A 27,998-nucleotide genomic window follows, 5' to 3' on the forward strand; every position below is an offset into this window, starting at 1 on the left:
GTTGATGGTTTGGACGTGATGATCTTGAAGGTCTCTTCCAAGCTGGTTTGGTTTATTCTAAAAAAAGGTTTATTCTAAACTGATGATTGCCTCAGCCACCGCAAAGCGTGGCCTGAGTCAGTTCCGGTCAGAACCCCAACAGCTGCCCGAGGCTCGTCTCTGTCCCTCAGCCTAAGCAATTCCGCACCCTTCTTGGCCTGCCTGTCCCCTTTCCCTCAGAAACCTCCTAAAGCCTCACTCCCTATGGATGAGGAAGAGGAGGATGAAGCTGTAGGCAATGATAAGCCATTAAAACGTCAGGGAGATGCTGCACCACAGTCCAGCTTACAACCTTGGTATAGCAAGTTCAGGGAGTGTGGGCAGAGGGTCACATTACAGAATGCAAAACAAAAGCAAGTTTCAAATGAACAGAAGGGGGGGAACCCTCAAGCTCTTCTGTGGTACAGGCTGGGCACAGAGGGCAGGGGGTATCCCCATGGCACATCCTAGAGGATTGATGATGCCAACCCCCCCTGCGCTCAGTGACACACAGGCACGGGCTCCCAGGCCAAGACACCCAACCAAGCAGCAGCTCTTCCTTTCACACTGGTTAAACGGCTTCGTTAGAAGGTTTCCACTTCCAGATCACCTCGGTGGAGGGGGTGGGAGGGTGGGAAAGGTGTGGAAATAGATGGGGAGCATGTGTCAAACGTTGGAAGAGGACAAGCAAGAGCCCCTTCCTGCCTTACAGCAGAGAAACAAGAAGGGTAACTTATGGCTGACAAACCATGAACCTGCTGGGCTCTTTCCTCTTTCTGCAGGAGGCTCCAGCTCAGGATCTGCTGCACGGTAGCCCCTTCAGGACTGTGCTCCTGCACCTTGGCTCAGTACAAGTCCACCTCTGGTCCTTCTCCCCCAGCCTCTCCCCATGGAAGGCAAGAGAGCTCCAGTGGTGACAGAAGACAACCTGCTGTCTTGGAAACAAAATAAATCTCTGGGAGAGGTTCAAGCAGCAGCAACAAAGCACTACCCAGGGCTCCCCAGCCATGACAAAGCTGCAGCATTGGTTGGTGTGGGTCTGTGCCTCCCTTGAGGAGGAGAGGCAGGGCAGCTGTGTCTGTTGTGGCTGACAAAATCCGTGCCAATGTCTTTCCTTCAAAAATCATAACCTCCCTCCATGGTTTAAAGAGCTACCAGTACTAAACTTCTTTAAAAAAATAAATGGATGTATCCCAGATGTGGATTTCAGGAGTGAGACACACCGAGACCTCCCCCCACCCTTTGCCCTTTTCTTGCACACACTCAGGCCCACAAACACACGGGCAGAGCAGCCCTAGGGAAGAGTGGTTTGGATTCATGTACTTTGAACAGGCTATTAACATTTCACCTGAGTGTACCACCCATGCTGCCTCTGCTTTCTCCTCTCAGATTGTGAAGTCAACCATACTAAATTGTCCACATGTTCCCCTACTTCCACCCCTTCCCCACCCCTAAAATACTGCATGCTGTACAGTGCCATGTCCACTTCTGGATCCCCTGTTACAAGAAAGATCTGGAGGTGATGGAATGTGTCCAGAGAAAGGCCACAAGCACGAGGGCTGGAGCTCCTCTCCTATGGAGACAGAGTTGGGGTTGTTCAGTCTGGAGAAGAGAAGGCTCCCAAGAGACCTTGTTGGGGCCTTCCAGAATCTGAAGGGGACTACAAGAAAGCTGAGGAGGGACTTTAGAGTGTCAGGTAGTGATAAGACTAGGGGAAACGGATCCAAGCTAGAAGAGGGTAGAGTTAGATTAGAGGTTAGGAAGAAGTTCTTCCCCATGAAGGTGATGAGACACTAGAACAGGTTGCCCAGGGAGGTGGTGGAAGCCTCATCCCTGAAGGTTTTGAAGGCCAGGCTGGATGTGGCTGTGAGCAACCTGACAGAGTGTGAGGTTCACAGAATGGTTTGGGTTGGAAAAGACCTTAAAGATCATCTAGTCTCACCTCCCCCTGCCATGGGCAGGGACACTCTCCACTAGACCGTGCTGCTCAAGGCCTCATCCAACATGGCCTTGAACACCTCCAGGAAGGGGGCATCCAAGACCTCCCTGGGCAACAGTTCCAGTGTCTTACTCTTGTCACTGTAAAGAATTTCTTCTTGATACAGTCTAAATCTAACCTCTTGCAGCTTCAATCCATTTCCTGTTGCCCTGTCACTACAAACCCTTGCAAAAAGTCCCTCCCCAGCTTTTTTGTAGCCCCGTTCAGGTCCTGGAAGGTCACTATAAGGTCTCCCCAGACCCTTCTTTTCTCCAGGCTGGACAGCCCCAACTCTCTCATCCTGTCCCCATAGAGGATGTTGTGGCTAACTCTCAGGGTGACACAAGTGAATTCCCCCCTCATTCCCAAGACCATGCTGGACAGGGCTCCAAGCAGCCTGGGCTAGATGTCCCTGGCCAAGGCAGGGGGCTTGGAACTAAATGAACCCCAAGCTTGATGGAAAACACAAGGTGGGAATTGATGGGTTAGAGACTCACAGAAACATTCCAAGTTTTCAGAGTCATTCCAGGAACCACAGAAGTAATTTTGTGTGTGTGTGGTCTTAAAAAGGCTATCCTGCCTGTGACAAATCAGGAAACAATCACCTTTGGTGATGCACCAAGAGAAGGTTAGCTTGGAGAGGGCAGTGACGGGCAGGTATCACAGTATCACCAAGGTTGGAAGAGACCTCAAGGATCACCAAGTCCAACCTGTCACCACAGACCTCATGCCTAAACCATGGCACCAAGTGCCACATCCAATCTCCTCTTGAACACCTCCAGCCATGGGGACTCCACCACCTCCCTGGGCAGCACATCCCAATGACGAATGACTCTCTTGGTGAAGAACTTTCTCCTCACCTCCAGCCTAACCTTCCCCTGGTGCAGTGTGAGACTGTGTCCTCTTGTTCTGGTGCTGGTTGCTAGAGAGAAGAGACCAACCCCTTCCTGGCTACAACCACCTCTCAGGTAGTTGTAGAGAGCAATAAGGTCACCCCTGAGCCTCCTCTTCTCCAGGCTAAACAATCCCAGCTCAGCCTCTCCTCACAGGGCTGTGCTCAAGGCCTCTCCCCAGCCTCATTGCCCTTCTCTGGACAGGTTCAAGTGTCTCAATGTCCTTCCTAAACTGAAGGGCCCAGAACTGGACCCAGGACTCAAGGTGTGGCCTAACCACTGCAGAGTCCAGGAGCACAATGGACTTTCCCTGCTCCCGCTCCCTGCCCACGGCAGTGGGGTTGGAACTGGCTGATCCTTGGCGGGGGAGATCCCCTCCAACCGTGACTCTCAGGAAGGGGGCTGGGGGTGGAGCTGTGAGCAAGTGCCTTCCTCCAGTTAAGAACAAAGACATTATTTTTATTTACAAAAAAAAGAAGAGAAAAGTTTCCACACAAAAAGCACTACAATGATAACTCCCTTTGGTAAAAAGTGTAATAAATGTCTCCATCGGTCTGCCTGGTCAGGACTAAAAGTTCTGAAAGCCACCTGGTACTATGGTACACAAGAAGCTAGTACAGTTATGCTAGCACATCAAGCATACTTCCTTTAATTAAAATAAAAACCAAAACAACCCAAAGAAAACAAAAAGGAAAAAAACAAAACAAACCACCAACAAAACCCAAAATGAACAAACCCCCTCCCTGCCCCCTCCCTCCCCCCCCAAAAAAAAAGGAAATGGGGGGGGAAAAAAAAATGGACAATTTGTACATTTATTTACAAAAAAAAAATAAAGGAAAGGGAAAAAAAAGAGAGAGAAAGAGAGAGAGAGAGGGGAAGATGTTAAAATCGTGGTGGTGTTGGTTGGGGTGTGTGTGTGTACACGTAGGGGGGGGGGGTGTGTGTGTGAAGAGCTGGTGCATGGCACTGGGAGAGACTAGTAAACAAGCAGGTATACAAAAGAAAGAAAACCAAACCAAAATGGAAACCAAAATAAACCCCAAACAGTTCCACTGGCACTAGAAAGGACAGACCGATCTGCACGGGGTGAGTCCAGCCTGGGGAGGGAGGAGAGGGAGGCGAGGAGGAGCAGCCCAGGGCCGGCTGAGTGAGATGGCGGCAGGCCGGAGCCCGGAGGCGGCGCGAGGGGAGGGAGGAGAATCCGCCTGCCGCAGGCACCTGGGCGATCCTGGGACACATCCAAGCGGTCCGGGGCGGGCGGAGAGCCTCCGTTTCTCTTCCCTTGCCGCTCGGGGCCTGCGGGGAGTCAAAGCCTCACCGCTGCTGGTGCGTACGAGCTCGGTGTGTTTCTCTGGGATGGCTCAGTTCAGAGAAGGTCCTTCCCCCCCTCCGTGCCCAAGGCGAGGGGCTGCCGGCGGACAGCCGCGTCCCTCGGGGGCCGGGGGGGAGGGGTCCCGCTGGTGACAGGTTGTACCCAGCCACGCACTAGTCAAGTGGCCATGTTACGGAGATACACAGTGAGGGGAGGAGAAAGGCTTCTTCCTCCTGTCCTGGACGCGCGCACACACACACACGGCTGCCCGCCGCAGCCCTAGGGCGCCTTGAACATCGTGCCGTACTTGACGCGGTACTTGTTAATGCTGACAAAGTGCAGGGTCTCTGTGTCACAGCTGGTGGTGCAGGGCACCAAGCCCTCCAGCCCTTCGCCCATTAGCCACTTGTTTGTCTCGGCGGCCATTTCGCGGGGCACGTGCTCCTTGGTCCATTTGTCCACCCAGGCCTGGAAGCGCTGGTGCAGCCTCTTGCTCACCCTCTCGTGGGACTGGGGAAAGAGGGAGAGGTGTTAGAGAAGAGGCAGCTTTGGCTCCTGCCCCAGGCTGCAGCGTGGTGCACAGCTTGGCTGCTGGGGGAGGCAGCCCAGGGGATCAGCAGCCAGGGGCAATGGAAAAAAAAAAGTACAGAATACAGAATTCACCAAGTTGGGAAAGACCTCAGAGATCATCCAGTCCAACCTATCACCCAACACCATCTAATCAACCCAACCATGGCACTGAGTGCCTCATTCAGGCTCTTCTTAAACACCTCCAGGGATGGGGACTCCACCACCTCCCTGGGCAACACATTCCAATGGCAAACTCTGTTAAGAATTTCTTCCTCACATCCAGCCTAAACCTCCCCAGGTGCAGCTTGAGACTGTGTCCTCTTGTTCTGGTGCTGGTTGCCTGGGAGAAGAGACCAACCCCCAGCTGGCTCCAACCTCCCTTTAGGGAGTTGCAGAGAGCAATGAGGTCTCCCCTGAGCCTCCTCTTCTCCAGGCTAAGCAACCCCAGCTCCCTCAGCCTCTCCTCACAGGACTGTGCTCCAACCTCCTCCCCAGCTTTGTTGCCCTTCTCTGGACACCCTCCAGCAATTCAACATCTTTCTTAAACTGAGGGGCCCAGAACTGGACACAGGACTCGAGGTGAGGCCTAACCAATGCTGAGCACAGGGCAGAATGAGTTCCCTGCTCCTGCTGCCCACGCTACTTGCAGGGCAGACACTGGCCCTTGCTGACCACAGAGGCAAAAGCTCCAGTAAAGGATCCCAGTTCTCCTCTCTGAGGTGGTTACAGCAGCCAAAAGTAACTCAGGAATACCAAGAGGTTTATTCTCCTCACTGAACAAAGCAGCTCCCAGGCTGGGGACATCCTGTGGGAGCCCAAGAGCTGCACATCTGGCACTGTGTCCCTCCTGCACTGCCCAAAGGATGCTGCTGCCTCCTCCTCAAGCAGCCAGGAGCCAGGGCAGACCCTGGATCAGGCAAGCCTTACTCTCCCCAGCCCTCGGGGTCTGCCTTTAGTCCCCAGGCCATGGAGGAACATAGTCCCAGGAGAGAGCAAGTTCAACAGGCATTACAAATATCAAGGGACCCAAATGGCGCAGAAAAGAAGAACTGGGTCAGGTCTAACAAGTCTGGGAACTGCTGGCTTAACAGAAGCATCAGGAGAGGAAAAACTGCATGCATCTGGAGTAAGAGCATCTGCTCAAGGAATGTCAAATCCAGGGCATATGGTTTAAAGCCACGACTGAAACCAGCAAATAAAACTAAGCCCTGAGATTAAAACTTCGGCATTTTACTGTTTGTTTTGCTCTCCTCCAGGAAGGCTGCTTGGTGTTAACTGCTAAATCCAACAGATTGGTGGTTCAGTGTGGCTTCTGCTACTTGCTGTGTTTTGTGCTCAGGCTCTGGTGCATGCTGGCACACACTATCCTGCTCATGTTTGTGCCAGCTGACTGGGAGAGATGGAATTCAATCCCATTCCTCAGGATGGGACTTTTTCAAGTGCCAGTACTGATGAAAGGAAACTGTTGCTTGCATTTCATCAGGGAGAAGCAGATGGTAAGTAATTGGTTTGTAAGTCTAACTACATGTGTAGGGATATTTACCAGCCAGGAAGCAGTGAGCACCTCACCCCTTCCTTTACCTCTTCAGGAATTTTCTCCCTGGTCAGGAGTTTGCTCAGAATAGCAATGAATTGAGTAAACTGCAAACAACCTCTGCAGCTGCTGCTGACAGAGCCTCTCAGGTGTTTCTGCTGCTGGTTGCTTAGGTCACTAACTTTGGCCTGAATCTGGCTGGTTTCACTTTCTTCTACTTTCTAACCATTCTGCTCAATGTTTGTGTTCTAAACTAATGAAGCTTTGAATGACAGCAAAGTATTTCAGACCTCAAGTCTGAACAGCCAGGCAACAACTGGAGCTTGCTGTTAAAGCTCCCTGGTTTTCTCTGTCAGATGGAAATATTCCCCATGGGATGAGAAAATTAACTGTCAGAAACGTTCAGAGGACCAAACCAGCTTTTCCCAACTGAATCCTCCTGCATTCAGCCAATGTAGAGTCACAAGCTGCCTTCAGCTTGAATAAAAGCCACACCACACCCCTCACCCAGCTCTGTCTACATCTCCACTTATCACAGAATCAGTCAGGGTTGGAAGGGACCACAAGGATCAGCTAGTTCCAACCCCCCTGCCATGGGCAGGGACACCCCACATTAGATCAGCCTGGCCAGAGCCTCAGCCAGCCTGGCCTTAAACACCTCCAGGGACAGGGCCCCAACCACCTCCCTGGACAACCCATTCCAGGGTTTCACCACTCTCATGGGGAAGAACTTCCTCCTCACCTCCAGCCTCAATCTCCCCACCTCCAGTTTCATTCCATTCCCCCTAGTCCTATCACTACCTGAGATCCTGAGCAGTCCCTCCCCAGCCTTCCCGTAGGCCCCCTTCAGATCCTGGAAGGCCACAATGAGGTCACCTCGGAGCCTTCTTTTCTCCAGACTGAACAGCCACACGTTCCTGTCCTTGCCCCACCACAGTTTTGGCATAGAGAGCCAAAAGCAGGCTTGAGTAACTTCAAAAAGCTGAATCCCAACTCAAATCAGCAATCACAGGCACTCAGTGCTAGATGTGAGATGCCACAGACCCTTGGATCCAGGTCTTCTAAGACCTGGAGTAACACCCACAAGGATTTTTCTGCTGGGGTGACCTCCCTGCTCCCATCCTTGTCACAAAAGCAGAGTTTCTAGAGCTGCTGCCACAAGTTGGCCATGCCCTCCTGTGCAGGAGCAACCTGAGGACTCCTATTCTTTATGGCTATGGGGAGAGGAGACAACAAGGGGATGGTATCCAGAAGGATCTGTAGGGACAGAAGGCATTTGATGCTCTGTACTTGCTCTTTGGGGAAGCGCTGGAAGAAGAGGCACTTTCACATGTCAGCATGAGAACATGCAGAAGACAAATCTTCCCTAAATCAAGGGGCAACATCACCCATGGGAAGCACCTACTGGAAGAAAGTTGAAGGGCACCTACTGGAAGAAATTCGAAGGCTTACTGTCCTACCAGAAAAGAATTCTCTGGAGAGAAGGGAGAAGAGGTGAGAGGATGAGGAGATTTAGAGGGAGAAGAAAAGATGACTCCTTAGGAACATTCAGATCTTTAGTGCCTTGAGAGGACAAACCAGTGCCCTGCTCTCTCCTGGCAACACTAAATGTTACACATGGGGATCCCCAGCGGGGTTTCAACCTGACTCTCCCCACCTGGCCTCTGGGGACAAGGGGTCCCAGCAAGCATCAGCTGCCCACCCCAGGCCCTCCACTGACTCCTACCTGCTGAGCTCGCAGCAGAGCCGTCCTCCTGTACATGTAATCCTCTGATTTGATCACATACACCATCTTGTAGGAGTTCAGTTTGAATTTACACTCCAGCTTGTCCAAGCTCTCCACGTTCTCCATGGACTTCTTGCTGTTCCCCTCCTTCCCTTCCTTCTCCTGCTGCTCCCGACCGCGCTGGCACTTCCGGATCCGCCTCAGATTCCTGCAGACCAGAGAACCCCTCCTGGCATTAGTGCTCACCCTCTAGGCTGGGTGTAGCTGGTGGATCTCTGCTGGCTCCAAGCAAACAGCTTGGAGCACAGCTGCCTGTTGCAGTCACTCAGGCTCAGACCCCTGCCCCAAGTTTATCTCAACCACAGCTGTTGTGCAATTAACTCTTTGCTCACAAAAAGGCCTGGTGCAGTGCCTGCTGTTTTAACCATGCTTACTTGTAAGCCAAGGCAGGATCACCAAAAGGCCAATCTTGGTTGAGTCACCAGCCCTCACCCCCCTCCTCCACCACCACCACCACACCATCTCTCAGTCACTGGGAGCAGGAGCCCGGGGTGGACTCATAGGCTTTTAGGATGAAGAGCAGCATGGTGGCTGCCAGGGCTGTTGAGGCATTTCAACACAGCTGAGACTGTATCTAACAGCCAGGTCCAGCCTATGGGGCAGGGCTGGTCACAGGATCACAGGATGTTAGGGGCTGGAAGGGACTTCCAGAGATCCTCGAGTCCAACCCCGCTGCCAGAGCAGGATGACAGAATCCAGTACAGGTCACACAGGAGCACATCCAGACAGGCCTTGAAAGCCTCCAGAGAAGGAGACTGCACAACCTCTCTGGAGAGCCTGTTCCAGTGCTCTGTGACCCTCACAGTGAGAAGTTCCTCCTCACACTGAGGTGGAAGCTCCTGTGCTGGTGGCACAGGCTGGCCCCTCACCTGGGCAGGAAGACTGGCTTCTGGGCCAGGTGCTCGCGGAGCTCCGGTGAGGTGGAGTCGGAGTTGACGTAGCGCTCCACGTAGTCCGACCAGCGCTGGGAGGGAGCACAGAGCACAGGTCAGTCACAGCCTTCCCACCACACACCACAACATACGTAGGGAGGCTGAGCTACAAGCTACACCTCTGTGCATCTTAGCCCCACAAGAGGCAGCCACAACCTTTCTCTGCACAGTCTTGAGGGTTTTCTGATACTAAATTAACCATTTGTTGAGGGTGTGGTTGAGGCCCCACCCCTGGAGACACTCAAGGTCCCACTTGCTAGGGCCCTGAGCAGAGTGCTCTAGTTGGAGGTGTCCCTGCTGACTGCAAGCAAGCTGGAAAAGATGACCTTTGAGGGTCCTTTCCAACCTGATGCAACCTGTCAAGCTATAATCTGTGAATCAACAGGCTGGCCTTGGGACATGTCAACAGGCAGCTTTGAACATGCAGCCTGGCCAAGAGCTTTGGCAGGGATCCAATGAGGCGGCTGGAGAATCACAGAATGGTTTGGAAGGGACCTCCAAAGCTCACCCAGTCCAACCCCCTGTCTACAGTCAGCAGGGACATCCTCAACTAGACCAGGTTGCCCAGGGCCCTGTCACACCTCACCTTGAGTATCTCCCAGGATGGAGATACTCAACCACCTCCCTGGGCAACCTGTTCCAGCGTTCCACCACCCTCATGCTAAAGAACTTGTTCCTAACATCCAATCTAAATCTGCTCTGCTCTAGTTTGAAGCCATGAATGGTTGTGTTGAGGTTTGAAATTAAGCACAGCATAAACCAGACAAAGTGTGATGACTTTTGGAAGCATCATAGCTGAGTACACTGCAAGTCTTTTGCAGGTGTGAAGTCAGAAGGCCAGATTCCTAATTTGGAAGCTCAGTAAAGCCTGTGCTTCATAGCATCCCATGAGATATGGAGATCCATCATATTTATGTGCTAATCATAGTATCAGTCAGGGTTGGAAGGGACCACAAGGATCATCTAGTTCCAACCCCCCTGCCATGGGCAGGGACACCCCACACTAGATCAGGCTGCCCAGAGCCTCAGCCAGCCTGGGCTTAAACACCTCCAGGGACAGGGCCCCAACCACCTCCCTGGACAACCCATTCCAGGGCTTCACCACTCTCATGGGGAAGAACTTCCTCCTCACCTCCAGCCTGAATCTCCCCACCTCCAGCTTCATTCCATTCCCCCTAGTCCTATCACTACCTGAGATCCTGAGCAGTCCCTCCCCAGCTCTCCTGTAGGCCCCCTTCAGATCCTGGAAGGCCACAATGAGGTCACCTCGGAGCCTTCTCTTCTCCAGACTGAACAGCCCCAACTCCTTCAGTCTGTCCTCATAGGAGAGGTGCTCCAGCCCTCTGCTCATCCTCCTGGCCCTTCTCTGGACACCTTCCAGCACCTCCAGATACCTCTTGGAATAGGGGCTCCAGAACTGGAGGCAGTACTCCAGGTGGGGTCTCACCAGAGCTGAGCAGAGGGGGAGGATCACCTCCCTCGACCTGCTGGCCACACTTCTTTTGATGCAGCCCAGGATCTGATTGGCTTTGCGGGCTGCAAGTGCACACTGATAGCTCCTGGTGAGCTTCTCCTCCACCAGCACCCCCAAGTCTCTCTCCTCAGGGCTGCTTTCCAGCCAGTCCCTGCCCAGCCTGGATTTGTGCCTGGGATTGCCTCGACCCAGCTGCAGGCCCCTGTTCTTACCTCTGCTTCTACAGGGTCATCAGAGTTCTCCTCTTCTGTGTCCAGCAGTTCAATGGTCAGCTGAACTTGACCTCTGCTCTGAATGAACATCAGCTGTAAAGAAAAGGCGGAAGGGACTGTGCTAAGAGGTTTCAAAGAGGTAAAAAACAACCTCCACTTCTCACTGGGGCAAAGGGCATGGTTTTAAGGGAAAAACAAACACTTTTGTAGCAGAGGGAAAACACCAAACTGCTCAGGCTCTGAGGAACAGGAAAACTGCAAAGCTTTTAGACTTTTAGGGGAGGAAAAAATCTTATGTTTTTTTCCTGGTGCTGTGGGTCCTTCCTGAGCCTCCCAAATGAGTTTGAGAGCAAGAGAAGAAAGATTCTACACAGGGACCAGCTCCTGCACCTTCAGAAGGAAGGATGGGTTTGATTAGCAGCATGCAGCCGTGATTTAATGCCCAGTCAGTAACAGATCTCCCCACCAGGGCTGAGACAGATGAGAAATGAGAGGCTCTGAGCTAGCAAATTAAAACTGGTGACAGCAAGGAAATTGGTGTGATACCCAGAAGCACCAGGGCCATTCATTGCTGTCCCAGGAAATTTAATTCTCCTTGAAACCTCATTTCTGAGGGGCCCTTACAGAAGGCATTAACCTAGATGCCAACAGCCAGGGACATGCCACCAAAACTTTCCATTTTCACAGCTAGCAGAAGTCCTCAGGGCTCTTGGGTGCCTCAACATGGCTCATCTTTTAAAGCACTGGTGTCTCTCCCTTGTTAAAAGGCAGACCCCTCGCTGCTTGCTGCCTCTCCACAGTGATTCACAGCCCAGCTTTACCTTGAAACAGTTCTCCTCTGACATCAGCTGCTCAGCTTTGCGCTGGTAGGCAGCCTCCAGGAGGGTACGAGAGGACTGGGAAGCCAGCAGCCCTCCTGTTGCTCCGTTGGTGTTCTCTGACAGGTAGAGGTCTGTCACCTGCACGCAGATCTCGTCGCTCACTATGTGCTGGAGCTGCAAGAAGGAAGGACACAGAGAAGGCGTTCCTCAGGGACTCTGCTACGTGCCCACAACGAAACAAACCACAGATTTGAGCCCAAGAAAAGGGGGGTGGTGGAAAGGTGTAGGAGGTTCCATCTCAAATGGAGAAGGTATTTCTTTACTTGGAGGATGGTAGAGCACTGGAACAGGCTGCCCAGAGAGGTGATGCCGAGCCACTTGGACACTCAAAAGTCCATGGGACCGGATAGGATCCATCCTAGGGTGCTGAGAGAGCTGGCAGATGAGCTGGCCAAGCTGCTCTCCATCATTTTCCTCCAGTCCTGGCTCACAGGTGAGGTCCCAGATGACTGGAAACTGGCCAACGTGGTCCCCATCCACAAGAAGGGTCGGATGGAGGAACCTGGAAACTCCAGGCTGGTCAGCCTGACCTCAGTGCCAGGGAAAGTGATGGAGCAGATTATCCTGGCGGCAGTAACTGTGCACCTGAAGGATGGCCAAGGGCTCAGGTCCAGCCAACATGGATTTAGGAAGGGCAGGTCCTGCCTCTCCAACCTGATCTCCTTCTATGATCAGGTGACCTGTCTGGTGGACGTGGGGAGGCCTGTGGATGTGGTCTACCTGGACTTCAGCAAGGCCTTTGACACCGTCCCCCACAGCAAACTGCTGTCTGAGCTGTCAGCCCCTGGCTTGGACAGCAGCACTCTGTGCTGGGTTAGGAAGTGGCTGGAGGCTGAGCCCAGAGAGTGGTGGTGAATGGTGCCACAGCCAGCTGGCAGCCAGGCACCAGTGGTGTCCCCCAGGGATCAGTGCTGGGCCCTGTGCTCTTTAACATCTTCATTGATGACCTGGATGAGGGAGTCGAGTCAGTCATCAGCAAGTTTGCAGATGACACCAAGTTAGGGGCAGATGTTAGTCAGAGGGTAGAAAGGCTCTGCAGAGGGACCTCGACCGACTGGACAGATGGGCAGAGTCCAACGGGATGGCATTCAACAAGTCCAAGTGCCAGGGGCTGCACTTTGGACACGGCAATCCCATGCAGAGCTACAGGCTGGGGTGGGAGTGGCTGAGAGCTCCCAAACAGAGAGGGACCTGGGGGTGCTGATTGACAGCTGCCTGAATATGAGCCAGCAGTGTGCCCAGGTGGCCAAGAAGGCCAAGGGCATCCTGGCCTGCATTAGGAATAGTGTGGCCAGCAGGAGCAGGGAAGTCATTGTGCCCCTGGACTCTGCAGTGGTTAGGCCACACCTTGAGTCCTGTGTCCAGTTCTGGGCCCCTCAGTTTAAGAAGGACATTGAGAGACTTGAAGGTGTCCAGAGAAGGGCAACAAGGCTGGGGAGAGGCCTTGAGCACAGCCCTGTGAGGAGAGGCTGAGGGAGCTGGGATTGTTTAGCCTGGAGAAGAGGAGGCTCAGGAGTGACCTCATTGCCCTCTACAACTACCTGAAAGGTGGTTGTAGCCAGGAGGGGGTTGGTCTCTTCTCCCAGGCAACCAGCACCAGAACAGGGGGACACAGTCTCAAGCTGTGCCAGGGGAGGTTTAGACTCGAGGTGAGGAGAAAGTTCTTCACTGAGCGAGTCGTTCGTCATTGGGATGTGCTGCCCAGGGAGGTGGTGGAGTCACCATCCCTGGAGGTGTTCAAGAGGGGATTGGATGTGGCACTTGGTGCCATGGTCTAGTCATGGGGTCTGTGTTGATAGGTTGGACTCGATGATCCTCGAGGTCCTTTCCAACCTAAGTTATACTGTGATACTGTGATGGAGTCTCCATCTCTGGAGTTGTTCACAAATCTGCCTGCAGACCATCCTGTGCAACCTGCTCTGGCAGAGAGGTTGAACCAGATGATCTCCAGAGGTCCCTTCCAGCCCCTACCATTCTGTGACTCTGGAAAAAAAAACCAAAACATGAATTTAAGGCTCTATTTTTTTAGCAGTTTTCCAGGTGCAGATTGTCACAGGTTAGGGCTCAAACCAGGACAAAGATGACCTCTGCTGCTCTGTAAAAAAAAAACCACTGTTACCTGCTAATCTGGATAAAGAGACTGAGAACAGCTACTCAGAGAAGAACTACAGGCAGGGAACAGCCTGACCTGCAGCAGGGCTTGAGCACTGTGACAAAGCCTACACCCTCCTCAGCAAGGGGCTGCTGCTGTGTCTGAGGAGAGGGGTGGGGATTTAGGATCAAATCCTTGTTTGGCCCAAGTTACAAAACCAAGTGTCACCCAACTGCCTTTTGAATTCAGTTAATCCCTGGACTGAAGGAAAGGCCTTCTGAAAAAGCAGCTCTACCCTACTGAAAGAGGAAAGGCTTTTCAAGCCATTCCACTCCCAGCCCCTTGTGTCAGGTTTTGTTCTTCACACTACAAAAAGGCACATGAAGGATTTTCCCCTTGGTCACATATTCTTCCCACCAGCCTAATATAAGGCCAAGAGTTTTAGCAGCCAAAATGAGCTACTTGAAGAGGCAGAGAAAAGAGACAAAGCTCCTTAGAAAAGGCACACAGTGCTGCTGCAACAGCACTGCTGAAAAGGAAAGAAAGAGTTTAAATGCCACTGCATTCTTTCTCCAAGTCAGGACAAGATTTGTGCTGGAGATGCTTTGAATATTCTACAACTTGTGGGACACAGAAGGAAAACTCTGTTCAGAGAAGATGCTCTCAAGAATTTAAATACATCACAAATTACCTTTTAGCAAGTCTCTCTGCATCAATGTTAGATCTGGGTTAAAAAAAATCAGGCAGAATTTACCTGCTCAGCCCTCAAGGTCAGTAAAGCCTGTGCTTCATAGTATCCCATGACATATGGAGATCCATCATATTTATGTGCTAATCATAGGATCAGTCAGGGTTGGAAGGGACCTTAAAGATCATCTAGTTCCAAGCCCCCCTGCCATGGGCAGGGACAGCTCCCACTAGGCCAGGTTGCTCAAGGCCTTGAACACCTCCAGGGAGGGGGCATCCACAGCCTCACTGGGCAGCATGATCCATTGCCTCACCACCCCCAGTGTAAAGAATCATAGAAGAGGGAACCTGGGTTGCAGGGAACCTGGGTTGCAGGGAACCTGGGTTGCAGGGAACCTGGGTTGCAGGGAACCTGGGTTGCAGGGAACCTGGGTTGCAGGGAACCTGGGTTGCAGGGAACCTGGGTTGCAGGGAACCTGGGTTGCAGGGAACCTGGGTTGCAGGGAACCTGGGTTGCAGGGAACCTGGGTTGCAGGGAACCTGGGTTGCAGGGAACCTGGGTTGCAGGGAACCTGGGTTGCAGGGAACCTGGGTTGCAGGGAACCTGGGTTGCAGGGAACCTGGGTTGCAGGGAACCTGGGTTGCAGGGAACCTGGGTTGCAGGGAACCTGGGTTGCAGGGAACCTGGGTTGCAGGGAACCTGGGTTGCAGGGAACCTGGGTTGCAGGGAACCTGGGTTGCAGGGAACCTGGGTTGCAGGGAACCTGGGTTGCAGGGAACCTGGGTTGCAGGGAACCTGGGTTGCAGGGAACCTGGGTTGCAGGGAACCTGGGTTGCAGGGAACCTGGGTTGCAGGGAACCTGGGTTGCAGGGAACCTGGGTTGCAGGGAACCTGGGTTGCAGGGAACCTGGGTTGCAGGGAACCTGGGTTGCAGGGAACCTGGGTTGCAGGGAACCTGGGTTGCAGGGAACCTGGGTTGCGACATAGTCTGGTTGATGTGGTGGTGTTAGGTCCTAGGCCAGACTTGATCTCAGAGTTCTATTCCAGCCTCAAGAATTTAGTGATTCTGTGACCTCCAAAGCTCACCCATTCCAACCCCCTCTGCAGTCCTCAACTAGATCAGGTTGCCCAGAGCCCTGCTGAGCTTCAACTCGAATATCTCAGCCACCTCCCTGGACAACCAGTTCCAGTGTTCCACTAAAAGGATCTCTTCCACATCTCCACTCTCCATCTCCCCTCTTCCAGCCCCAAGCCACTGCCCCTCATCCTATGGCTACAACCCTCACAGACAGTCCTGGCACACCACCCCCCTGCCGCGCTACGGGTCCGGGCTCCCTCTGCAGCGCACGAGCCGGCTGCTCTCTGCAGCCTGTCCCCCTCGGGCCGTCACCTGCCGCACGATGCTCTGGATCAGCTTGTCCATGGTGAAGGCGATGTAGGCGTGGATGGTGAACATCTCGCGCAGGGAGTCCTCGTACTGCGACGAGTCCATGTTGCCGTCCAGCAGGTTGCGCACCATGTCCAGGAAGGCCGGGTAGTAATCCTCCACGTCGATGTCCACTGCAAGCAGAGCGGGGGAGCGGTCAGCACAATGCCCCAGCCACGGCAGGCTTTGCACCAGGACAGGTTAGGAGGTGATCTGCTAGAGAGCAGCCCTGTAGAGAAGGACCTGGGAGTCCTCATGGATGGCAAGTTCTCTATGGGCCAGTGAGGGCCAAGGAAGGCCAATGGGAGCCTGGGGTGCATTAGGAAGAGTGTGTCCAGCAGATCCAGGGAGGTTCTCCTCCCGCTCTGCTCTGTCCTAGTGAGACCTCACCCAGAACATTGCTTCCAGATCTGGCCTTTTCAGTTCAAGAGGGACAGGGATCTGCTGGAGAGTCCAACAGAGGGCTACAAGAATGATGAAGGGGCTGGAGCACTGCCTGGTGAGGAGAGGCTGAGAGACCTGAGGATGTTTAGTCTGAGAGGGGATACAATAAATGTCTATGAATATCTGAGGGCTGGAGTTCAGGAAGGAAGTGACAGGGACAGCCTCTGCTCACTTGCACCCTGTGATAGGACAAGGGGCAATGGATGTAAACTACAACATAGGAAGTTCCACCTCAACATGAGGAACAATTTCTTTACTGCAAAGGTCACAGAGCACTGGAACAGGCTGCCCAGAGAGGTTGTGGAGTCTCCTTCTCTGGACACTTTCAAGACCCATCCAGATGTGTTCCTGTGCAACCTGTGCTAGATTCTATGCTCCTACTCTGGTGGGGGGTTGGACTGGAAGGTCTCCAGAGGTCACTTCCAACCCCTAACACCCTGTGATCCTGAGTTTTGCTGCTCAGACTACCCAGTCAAGAGAAGAAGTTACTGGAACAGGCTTAAATTTGGCTTGTGTAGGCATTTGCTGAGTCCTTTAAGGCCCTGGGTACTGTCATCACCTCTTGCTTTCTGGTTCTAGCCTCCTCCATGACATTTTTATTTCTGAAAGGCTATGTAAAGAGCTCTTAGGGAACTCCAGGATACTTTAGATACGCAACTATGGTTTGGGTTGGAAGGGACCTTAAAGGTTATCCAGTTCCTACCCCCCTGGATACCTTCCACCAGCCCAGGCTGCTCAAGGCCCTGTCCAACCTGGCCTTGAACACCTCTGGAACTTCCCTCACTGTTGAGGACTTCTTCCTAATCTCCAGCCTAAATCTCCCCTCTTCCAGCTCAAAGCCACTGCTCCTCATCCTGTGGAAGCTCTTAGGACATAACTGCTGCACACGACTCTTCTGTCCGAGTCCCACGTACCCAGCCCTTCCCATCTCTGCCCTCATTCCAGCGCTGCCCTGCGGCAGTAAGAGATCCCTCCCCCACCTCACAGGGGGCCACTGGGACGCGCCTGAAGACACTGAGCCGGTCCTGCCGAGCAGAAGCAGCTCTGCCCCCCAGCCTCCCCTTGCAGAGGTGACTCACTGGGCTCCTTCAGCCGCAGCTGGATGGCAGGGCTGTCGCTCTTGTCTCGCTTGATGCCCAGCACTTCCCTCTCCCACTCCCGCTCCCGCGTCTCCTCCTCGATCTGCCGCTCGGCCTGGGTGCAGATGCGCAGCAGCCGCAGGCACAGGATCTGGTGCAGCCTCATGAAGATGTACCAGTTGCTGTTCACGTAGAAGAGGTTGTAGACCTCGTCCATGCCCCGCAGCTTCTGGGCTGTGGTGTTGTTGAACATCAGCTTGGTTTTGGGAGGGCTGCCCCCAACGCCGTTGTGCTTCTTGGCGGCCCCAGTAGCTTCGTCCACGTCCATCTCCTCCTCTTCTTCCTCTTCCACATCCGAGAGCTCGCCGCGCTGGGCGAAGAGCAGGTCTGGTATGAAGTGGTACATGATCTGCTTGATCTTGTACTTGTCCTCCTTCTGGATCCCCGTCTGCCTCTTCACGTGGTGGATGATGAGAGAGGCAGCGTCCTCCAGGATCTGCTTGTCTTCGTAGGCTAGCGATAGGTGAGGGCCTGTGGGCACTCCAGCGTTGTCTTCTGAAGCCTGCTCTTGCCTCTGCAAACGAGAGGCACAGCACAGGAATCAGTCCCAAATGGCCCTCTCCACCCAAGAGCCTTTCAGAAAGCTCTGTCACTAGCAGTCTTCCTCTGTCACCGAGGGGGTGAGGGACAGGAACCAAACCTGCACCTAAGCTCGACGGAAGGAAACTACTGGTGACCATCTTACCTCATCATAGATGCTTTCAATCTCGTTGAGGAGACTCTTTGACCTCAAGACCTTGGTATCATTCTGCTTGAAGTTGATGCCTTGGTGGTCCAAGGATTTCAGGTAATACTTCTCGTTCTGCTCTCGCCAGACCTTATTAAATCCCCTCTGGGCTTCTCGCCACTCTTCCTCTTTCATCTTTAACCTTGAAGCAAGAAAACAAGGGGGAGCTAAAAAGTCATCTCTGAGCACAGAAAGAAAAAACCTAGGCCCACAGTTCATCTCTTCTCCACACTGGCTAGGAACTCCTTATCAAATAGGTATTAATGAAAGCTGCCCCACTTATGCTTTACACGAGGGGCACATTGCACACATTCCTCTGAACAAAGCCCTTTGGGCTTCTTGCATACCACAGAATCACAGAGCATTAGGGGTGGGAAGGGACCTCAAAAGATCATCCAGTCTACCCCCCTGCCAGGGCAGGATCACCTAGACTAGGTCACATAGGAATGCATCCAGGTGGGTTTTGAATGTCTCCAGAGGAGACTCCACAACCTCTCTGGACAGCCTGCTCCAAGGCTCTGTCACTCTCACAGTGAAGCAGCTTTCTGTTACATTCCTGTGGCACCTCCTCTGCTCCAGTTTGCCCCCACTGCCCCTTGTCTTATCACTGGTCCTCCCTAGGCAGAGCCTGGTTCCATCCTCCCACCACTGCCCTGCACATCTTTATCAACAGGAATGAGGACACCCCTCAGGCTCCCCTGCTCCAAGCTAAAGAGCCCCCAGCTCCCTCAGCCTGTCCTCACAGGGAGATGTTCCACTGCCTTCAGCATAGTATCACAGTAGTGTCATAGTATCAGTCAGGGTTGGAAGGGACCACAAGGATCATCTAGTTCCAACCCCCCTGCCATGGGCAGGGACACCCCACACTAGATCAGCCTGCCCACAGCCTCAGCCAGCCTGGGCTTAAACACCCCCAGGGACAGGGCCCCAACCACCTCCGTGGACAACCCATTCCAGGGCTTCACCACTCTCATGGGGAAGAACTTCCTCCTCCCATCCAGCCTCAATCTCCCCACCTCCAGCTTCATTCCATTCCCCCTCGTCCTATCACTGCCTGAGATCCTGAGCAGTCCCTCCCCAGCCTTCCTGTAGCCCCCTTCAGATACTGGAAGGCCACAATGAGGTCACCTCGGAGCCTTCTCTTCTCCAGACTGAACAGCCCCAACTCCTTCAGTCTGTCCTCATAGGAGAGGTGCTCCAGCCCTCTGATCATCCTCCTGGCCCTTCTCTGGACACCTTCCAGCACCTCCAGATCCCTCTTGGAATAGGGGCTCCAGAACTGGAGGCAGTACTCCAGGTGGGGTCTCCCCAGAGCTGAGCAGAGGGGGAGAATCACCTCCCTCGACCTGCTAGCCACACTTCTCCTGATGCAGCCCAGAAAGCCAATCAGATCCTGGGCTGCAAGTGCACACTGAGAGCTCCTGGTGAGCTTCTCCTCCACCAGCACCCCCAAGTCTCTCTCCTCAGGGCTGCTTTCCAGCCAGTCACTGCCCAGCCTGGATTTGTGCCTGGGATTGCCTCGACCCAGCTGCAGGACCCTGCACTTGCTCTTATTGAACTTCATGAGGTTGGCTTGTGCCCACCTCTCCAGCCTGTCCAGGTCCCTCTGGATGGCCTCCCTTCCCTCCAGCTGTCTGTTGCACCACACAGCTTGGTGTCATCAGCAAACTTGCTGAGGGTGCACTCAATGCCACTGTCCATGGCACCCACAGAGATGTTGAACAAGACAGGTCCCAGGACTGATCCCTGAGGGACTCTGCTTGTCCCTGGCCTCCACTGGGACATGTAGCCATTGACAGCCACTCTTTGGCTGCAGCCATCAAGCCAGTTCTGTATCCATCTAGTGGTCACCCATCAAACCCATGTGTCACCAGTTTGGAGACCAGGATGTGGTGCGAGTCTTGCCCCTTTTTCATCATCTCTTTTCCACTCTCTCCATCCCTCAGCCAAGGCTTTCACCAAGCAGCAGCACCACATCATCAGGTGATTGCCCTGAGGAGATTCAATTCAACTGCTTCATGGTCACTGCAGCCAAGGCTGTCTCTGAGCCACACATTGGTTACCAGCCCTTCCCTGTTGGTGAGAACAAGGTCCTGCATAGCACCTTTTCTTGTTGGTTCCTCTACCATTGGGAGGAGAAAGTTGTCTTCTATGCAGTCCAGGAACATCCTGGATTGCTGGTGCCTTGCTGTGTTGTCCCTCCAGCAGATGTCAGGGTGGTTGAAATCACCCATGAGGACCAGGGCTTGTGACCTGGAAGCCTCTTCTATTTGCCTGTGGAGGGCCTCATCTGCTTGGTTCTGCTGGTCAGGTGGCCTGTAGGAGACCCCCACAGGAATATCTCCTTCCCCTGTCTTGCCTTTAATTTTAACCCATACACTCTCAACCAGCTCATCATCCCTCCCCAGGTGGAGCTCCACTGATTCCAGCTGGTTATTGACATGAGGGCAACACCTCCTCCTCTCCTTCCCTGCCTATCCTTCCTAAAGAGTTTATACCCATCTATGCCTACATTCCAGTCATGGGAATCATCCCACCAAGTGTCAGTAACAGCCACTATGTCGTGGCATCCCAGCAGCACAGTGCCCTTAACTCATCCTGTTTGTTGCCCAAGCTGTGTGCATTCTCATAGAAGCACTTCAGCTGGGCTGGCCCTGGCCTCCTCTTGTGCCAATTCCCCTTGGTTCCACAGAATGTCCTGGTGGATCATTCGTGGCTTGCCTCAGGGCAGCAAGTTGAGAGTCCTTACCAGCTCTCCATCCCTCTGCCTCTGGTGAGCTGCCCCTCTGTTTGTCACCAGCCAGCAGGAGACTATTAACCCCTTCCCCCTTCAAATCTGGTTTAAAGCCCTATCAATGAGCCCTGCCAATTCCTGCCCCAGGATCCTTTTCCCCTTCTGGGACAAGTGTGTCCCATAAGTTGTTTTCAGCTCTGGTGACTTGAAAACCAATCCATGATTGTGGAACCCAAAGCCCTGTCGACGGCACCAGCCCCTGAGCCATGAATTGATCTGTTGGCCCTTCCTCAGTGTTCCCTCATCCATTGCTGATGTTAGAGGGATAGCAGAGAACACAACTTGAGCTCCTGATCCCTTTAGCAGTTGCCCTAAGGTTCTGAAACCTCTTTGAATTGATTGTGAGCCTCTCATTGTTGCATCGTCACTGCCCACCTGAAAGACCAGCAGTGGGCAGGAGTCTGAAGGACTCACGAGGTTGGGAATTTTATCTACAATGTCTTTTTCACTTGGGCACCAGGGAGGCAGCTGACCTCTCTAGGAAATGGGTCTGGTCTGTATATTGGGCCCTCTGCTCCCTTCAGTAGGGAGTCTCCTATAATGATGACCCTAGGAGGTTTCTTTTCTGGGTAAGTTTTGATGGCTGGCCTGAGGCAACCTCTCATTGGTGCAGCTTCTGACCTTCTTGGGTCCTCGACCTCACCCATGACCTGTTTCTCCTGCAGAGCCTTGTACCTGTCATTGGTGCAGCTTCTGACCTTCTTGAGTCCTCATCCTCACCCATGACCTGTTCCTCCTGCAGAGCCTTGTACCTGTCATTGGTGCAGCTTCTGACCTTCTTGGGTCCTCGACCTCACCAATGACCTGTTCCTCCTGCAGAGCCTCATCCCTGTTCTGTAACTGCACTGCAGGCAGTGTGCTGCTCACAGTAGCAGGCTTTCTCCGTTTGCATTTCTTCCGTGGGGCAGAGCCCTGTTCCCATCGGCCCTGCTCGTGTGGGTTACTGCAGGGAGGCTGAGAGGCTTGCTGATGGGAGGGTATCAAACTCCCTGTTCCACTAAGAGTTACCTACCCCCTGTTCTGCTTTTGAAGAGGTTAGATTATGGGAAGAGTCAATTCTCCTTTTGCTGTCTCTTATAACTCTTAGCCTTTCCTCCTCTTCTTTTAGCTCAGCCACCCTGCTCATCAGAGCCCTGATCTGCTCACACCTGACACAGGAGTTGTTCCTTCCATCCTCCATAGCGAGTGCCAGGTTCCAGCACTCACTGCAGCCTCCTGCCTGAACATCTGCATGCTTGTGAGTGGTCTCTGTTTGGGTGCCCACTGTTCTTCTGTCAGCCTTTGCTGTAGCAGTAACCATCTTGCAGTGACCACCCTCTCCACCCGGCGGGTGTGTTTTCTCCCCTGTCAGTGAGCAGCCTGAGCTGAGCTGCGCTGAGCTCCTCGCGCTGCCTCCTCTCCTCAGCCACATGCTGGGCTCTGTTTGGTTGTGGCGGCTTCTGCGGCAGCCCCTCCCCCAGCTACGGCACTGCCCTCAGGCACGTAGGCAACCCGAGCCCGCTGCCCCTCCTCCCCTCTTCAGGAGGTCCTGAGCCACCAGCCCCTTACCGCCTGAAAAGCAAAGGAAGCAAAGCCAAACGCAAGGGAAGCAAAGCCAAAAGCAAACTCCCAGAGCTGCGCTCCTCAAGCTGCCTCCTCTCCTCAGCCACGCGCTGGGTGGCTTTGTGGCTCTGTGCTGGACTCTTTAAAGCAGTTCCCTAAGGTCCTTCTTGAACAGAGTGGCCCAGAACTGGACACAATGTTCCAGATGTGGCCTCATCAGGCCAGAGTAGAGGGGAAGAACCACCTCTCTCAACCTAGTAACCACAACCCTTTTAAGATGCCCCAGGACTAAGGTCTAAGAAACACCACTCAGGTACAAAGTAGCTTAGAAGTTTCCCCCTGTAGCATGCCAGGAGAGCGTGGCACCCCTCCAGCTCCACTGTCAGCAGCAGGAAAAGGGGCTGGAGGACTGGGAGAGCCCTTGAGAGCTCTCTCAGAAATCCCCACAAAGTCATGTAGCTCCAGCTGCTGGAAAGAAGTAGCTAGTTTGGATGATACACAACATTCTCACCTTGCAGCATGGACAGCTGGGCTTCTGGGCATGGACTCCTGAACATCAAGTCAGTATAGTCAGTAACTCAAGCATTACACCCTTGGTTCAGCTCCAGACCCAGCTCACAAGAAATGTCTTCTCAGAGCAGGGTGGGGAAACCATGACCTCACAGGTATCCAGAACAAAGCTGTTAGCCTGAAAACTCAGAGCCCCAAGACACAGGACCAACAGTCCCACAGGAACAAGGAGTGGCCAAAGATGTCCTGCTTACACAGTTCCTCAAACTTCTCCAGGGAGTTGCAGCATCAACTCCCATTTCTTGACCAAGGAAGGGGAGGCTGACAACAGAAACTGGCCTGAGGATAGCAGGGGCACTGCAATCTGAGCCCATGCTCACGTACAGCCATGGATTTGGAAAGGGATCAAATTTAGCCCTGGAACAATCCACACAGTGCAGACACTTATGATAGAATCACCCAGGCTGGGAGGGACCTTTAAAGGTCATCTAGTCCAATCCCCCTGCACTGAGCAGGGCCCAGAGCCCTGTCAAGCCTCACCTCACCCCCAGGGATGGTGCTTCAACCACCTCTTTGGCCAACCTGTTCCAGTGCTCAACCACCCTCATGGTAAAGAACTTCTTCCTAACATCCAATCTAGATCTGCTCTCCTAACATCCAATCTAGATCTGCTCTTCCCTAAGTACAAACCATTTCCCCTCCCTCCTGTCACTGCAGGCCTTTGGAAACAATCCCTCTGCAGCCTTCTTGCAGGTCCCCTTCAGGTACTGGAAGGTGGTGATTAGGTCTCTCTCACTTGTTTCCTCCTCTTACACAGGATGCTGACTACAAGGGTAGGAACCAGGCTCAAGAGGAGACAACAAGAACTCTACCTAGACCCCTCCTGCTGAGCTGTAATTCCCTCTCTAGGGGGTTGTTACCAAACAGAGCAGCTAAACAGGCTGCTTCATTTACAGCCCTGTGGAGGTGCCTTTGGTTAATGGGCAGTGGGGGAAGACAGGCTCTAAAATTACTTTCAAAGCAGTTAAAGGAAGACCCCAGACAGGATTTGGAGAGAAATTCAGAATACTATTGGAAGATTAAATGGAAGGTGCTACCAATAACTACAAACTGCAGTGCTAAGTGGTGCAAGTGCATATGAAGTACACAGAAAGCCTGGGCCCGGGCCCCATGGGGAACCTGTGAGAGACTAAAAGTTGGCTCTCCTGGTGTAACTCAACAAAGATAAAATCACTTGCTGCTTGCCCAGACAATTGCTGATATGTGTTGGGCAGAGCCACTGGAAGGACTGCATTAAGAACAGTGTGGCCAGCAGGAGCAGGGAGGTCATTCTGCCCCTGTACACTGCACTGGTTAGGCCACACCTTGAGTCCTGTGTCCAGTTCTGGGCCCCTCAGTTTAGGAAGGAGGTTGACTTGCTGGAAGGTGTCCAGAGAAGGGCAACAAAGTTGGTGAGGGGCTTGGAACACAGCCCTGTGAGGAGAGACTGAGGGAGCTGGGGCTGCTTTGCCTGGAGAGGAGGAGACTCAGGGGTGACCTTATTGCTGTCTACAACTACCTGAAGGGGGGTTTTAGACAGGCAGAGGTTGGTCTCTTCTCCCAGGCAGCCAGCACCAGAACAAGAGGACACAGTCTCAGGCTGTGCCAGGGGAAGTTCAGGCTGGAGGTCAGGAGGAAGTTTTACACAGAGAGAGTGATTGCCCATTGGAATGGGCTGCCTGGGGAGGTGGTGGAGTCTCCATCACTGGAGGTGTTCAGGAGGAGACTTGACAGGGTGCTTGGTTACATGGGTTAGTTGATTAGGTGGTGTTGGATGATAGGTTGGATGCGATGATCTTGAAGGTCTCTTCCAACCTGATCTGGTCTGGTCTATTCTATTCTAAGGAAGGTGCAAAGATCATGTAGGAATCCTATCTACCAATCCTGGATGCAAATCACCTTGTGATTGCATCGTGGTAACACTGAACTGCAGCTGGCCTACAACAATGACCCAGCCATCACGCCTTCAGGACTAGATAATCTCCACCCATCAAGTACCCTGGAAAGGGTAGACAATGGGTTCACCACCTGTTTCCTGATGTGTAATGAGTATGGGGGCATGTAGATGAGGATGGAGGAGGCGGAGGCCCCCCCCCCCTCCATCCTCATCCTTGCCCAAAACACACAGAAACGCACAGAGAGATTTCCGGGGGACCGATAGCTGGACATTTACCTAAGGATGATTTCTTGGCCCTGGAATTCCAGAGGGACAATACTTGGATACATACCTAAGGACTAAAAACCGTATAAAAGACTGGAGCCACTACTGGCTACTTAGAAGAAAAAGGCAGAAGAAAAATGTGGGGGACTGTGTCTCCCAGACTGGATGATCAAGAGAAGAAAAGCGCAGGAGATGAAGGAAAACACAGGAGAAGGAGCATGCCGCTGAGAAGGAAAAGCCCAGGACAATGCTGCTCCGGAGAAAAGAGGCTGCCCAGAGGCTCTTCTCCAGCCAAAGCCTCAGCACCCTTTCTCTACAGACCCAAGCTGCCCAGAGGACCACAGCTCTTCTCCAGCCAGAGCCTCAGCACCGTTCCTGTACCAACCCAACATCTCCTGCAGCACCTTTCCTCCACAGACTCAAACTGTCTTGGGGGGGGTGAGGGGTGTGGTAATATAATTCCTTTCCTCTTCTCTCTATTCTCTCTCCCCTTCTGATACATTCACTTTATTTATGTAATGAATAGTCTAGCTGTTGATATTTTGGCCTCGTTTGTGTCTCTAATTTCACATCACAGGAATATTCTGTAAGAACTGAGTCTCTTTCCCTCTCTGGACTGGGACAGAACCCCAGCCTGGGCTGGGCCCCCGCAGGGAACCCCCAGCCAGCACACAGGGGGAAGCTCAGACATCACTGCCAGCTTAAATAAAGATAACAGAATTGTGGGAATGAAATATCAAAAGATTACAATTTCCTGTCCACTCCTGGACCCATCTGGACCTCCCGGAGGTCCTCTCTATGGTTTCGTAAAGGCATAAGCCTCAACCCATGACAGGTCACCCCCACCGACCCCTGCCTTTAGGGGCTGGAATTGGCTTTCCCCTCAGCCTGGCTCAGGGTGCCAGAGCAGTCAGTACCTTTTCAGTACGATGGGGACAGCCACGGAGGGGTTCTTGCGCAGGCCATCGATGATGTCAGCTGCTTTGTCAGCGTATATCCTCTGCAGCGCCTTGCGGTGGATCACCTCCGAGGTGCCCCCCAGGGTGTTGTCCAGCCGGAACTTGGCCTGCTCCTCGGCAGACAAGCGGGAGAGCTTCTTCTGGATGGCCTCCAGGACCCGGATGGTCGCCAGGTTGGTCTCCAAGACGACATCCAGCTGCAGGGGAAGGGTGCATGAGGCTGAGCGGATCACAGGTGACACTTCACGGGGGCCCCAGCACCCAAGCGACGCTGCGCGTGGCTAACGAGGCGCTCCCGAGCCGCGCTCTCCGCCTTCAGCTGCTCCAAACTAATCCAATTACCTTTTATGCGCTACCTACATAACACTGCCTGAGAATTTAAAGGGCTACCAGAACGAACCTGCTCGGAAATTACATTTTCCACCTGGGAACAGAACACAATTGGCAGTTACTCTACAAAAGGATGTGCTGAATTTGAGTGGATTCAGGTAACTGCCAAGCTAACTTCCAGCGCCAGTCGAGGCATCAATCATTTAGCATCCCGAAGGGATCCCTTCTCAGCTTATTACAGGGGAATGCACCTTCTCCTGCGCTGTGTGGGCAGGGAAAACAGAAAAGAGGCCTCCATTATATTCTGGCCACTCAACCATTCCTTCTGGAGAGGTGTGAAGGGAGAGTTCTGCATGGAAATTGGCGGGGAGGGGATGTGGGAGCTTGGAGCGAGACGCGGTCCTGCTGCCGCTGCTTCTTGCATTAAGAGACCACAAAGCTCTAATGCAAAAGCCAGCTGTGAGAGGCACACAATGAAAAGATGCTAAGCAGTAGCATTAAAAGGGATAATGCTATCAAGATCATTAAGTGTTCATACAACCCCAGGCTTTCAGAAGCATGAATGAAGGAAAACCACTTTACCTCGAAACGCTCATCCTCACACCTGTAGATGTGCTCTTCATACTGCGTCTTCTTGGAGCTCACAAACGTGGAGTCCTCAGACCAGGAGGGGAAGGAGACCCAGGTGTCATTCAAAACCTTGCAGGGAGACAGAGGAGTCATGGGTCAGTCTTCAAAGTGGTCATATTGCAACAGGAGGATCTAATTCCCTAGCTGGAAAATTTGCCTGTCCCAACGTCAGCAGCCATGAGACAACCCCCAAGCAGCCAGAGCTGAAACATCCAGGCAGCCTCAAAAAGTCATCAGCTGGAGCTGAGAGAGGAAACTTGAAAGGGAAGAGACAAAACAAGGTGAGGGTGGCTGTTCCATTGCTTTGGGTTAGTCAGCTGCAAGCAGCTGTTTCATCATGTGTGTGATTCACCACGGACCACACTGGGTGGTCACCACATCAGACAGCACTCTTGGGACTGTCCATGGTTCCCACCTCCAAATAAGGCTAACTGAGCATAGAAATCCAGACCCCAGCAACACCTCTCCTGACTAAGCAGCTGAGCACCTGCAGCTTTCATCACCTCCAACACAGGAACAGAACAACCCCAAACCCAAACCACAAAACACCCTCAAAGAGGCCAAAAGCAAGGGAAGAAGGATTTTGGCAGGGGGCCTTGAAAGTCAAGCCCAGTTTTCAGAAATCCAAATCCTGAACAACTGAGTCATTAGATTCTCACAGGAAGAGAAGTCTGTAACTGCATCACACAAGAGACTTTGGAGAGAAAGGTCAGGACTTTTAGATTCAAAGCCTGCAATTGTCTCTCTCCCAGGTTCTTTATTCACTATCCTGCCACTGCTTCAGCCAAGCACCTCGGCTAGCTGTGTGACTTGCTCGCCCACATTCATCCTCCTCACCTCTCAAGGAGCATAAAGAGCACAAATCCTGTGATGCTCCCAAGCAGCAACTTCCTCTCTGCTTGTTGTAGATGTCACCCAGGGAAGGGG

The 27,998-nt window shown here is 53.0% G+C and overlaps 1 protein-coding gene across 2 annotated transcripts in view; it reads right to left on the reverse strand.

Annotated features, from left to right (window-relative positions):
* Nucleotides 1–3,327: 3,327 nt before the first annotated feature.
* SIN3A (SIN3 transcription regulator family member A) overlaps nt 3,328–27,998 on the reverse strand; it is a 60,161-nt gene continuing 35,490 nt past the window's right edge. For both annotated transcript variants that reach the window (XM_068144249.1, XM_068144248.1), the window contains exons 12-21: nt 27,024–27,140; nt 26,070–26,308; nt 18,065–18,248; nt 17,320–17,893; nt 15,761–15,930; nt 11,531–11,704; nt 10,710–10,802; nt 8,961–9,055; nt 8,032–8,239; nt 3,328–4,711 (exon numbers count right to left, since the gene is read on the reverse strand). In XM_068144249.1, coding sequence (XP_068000350.1) covers nt 4,481–4,711; nt 8,032–8,239; nt 8,961–9,055; nt 10,710–10,802; nt 11,531–11,704; nt 15,761–15,930; nt 17,320–17,893; nt 18,065–18,248; nt 26,070–26,308; nt 27,024–27,140 — 2,085 coding nt within the window. In that variant the 3' untranslated portion in view covers nt 3,328–4,480. The remainder of the gene's footprint in view (nt 4,712–8,031; nt 8,240–8,960; nt 9,056–10,709; nt 10,803–11,530; nt 11,705–15,760; nt 15,931–17,319; nt 17,894–18,064; nt 18,249–26,069; nt 26,309–27,023; nt 27,141–27,998) is intronic.

This window comes from Melanerpes formicivorus, unplaced genomic scaffold (genome assembly GCF_026170545.1).
Source record: "Melanerpes formicivorus ecotype bairdi unplaced genomic scaffold, bMelFor1.0.p_v2 SCAF_10, whole genome shotgun sequence".
NCBI lineage: Eukaryota > Metazoa > Chordata > Aves > Piciformes > Picidae > Melanerpes > Melanerpes formicivorus.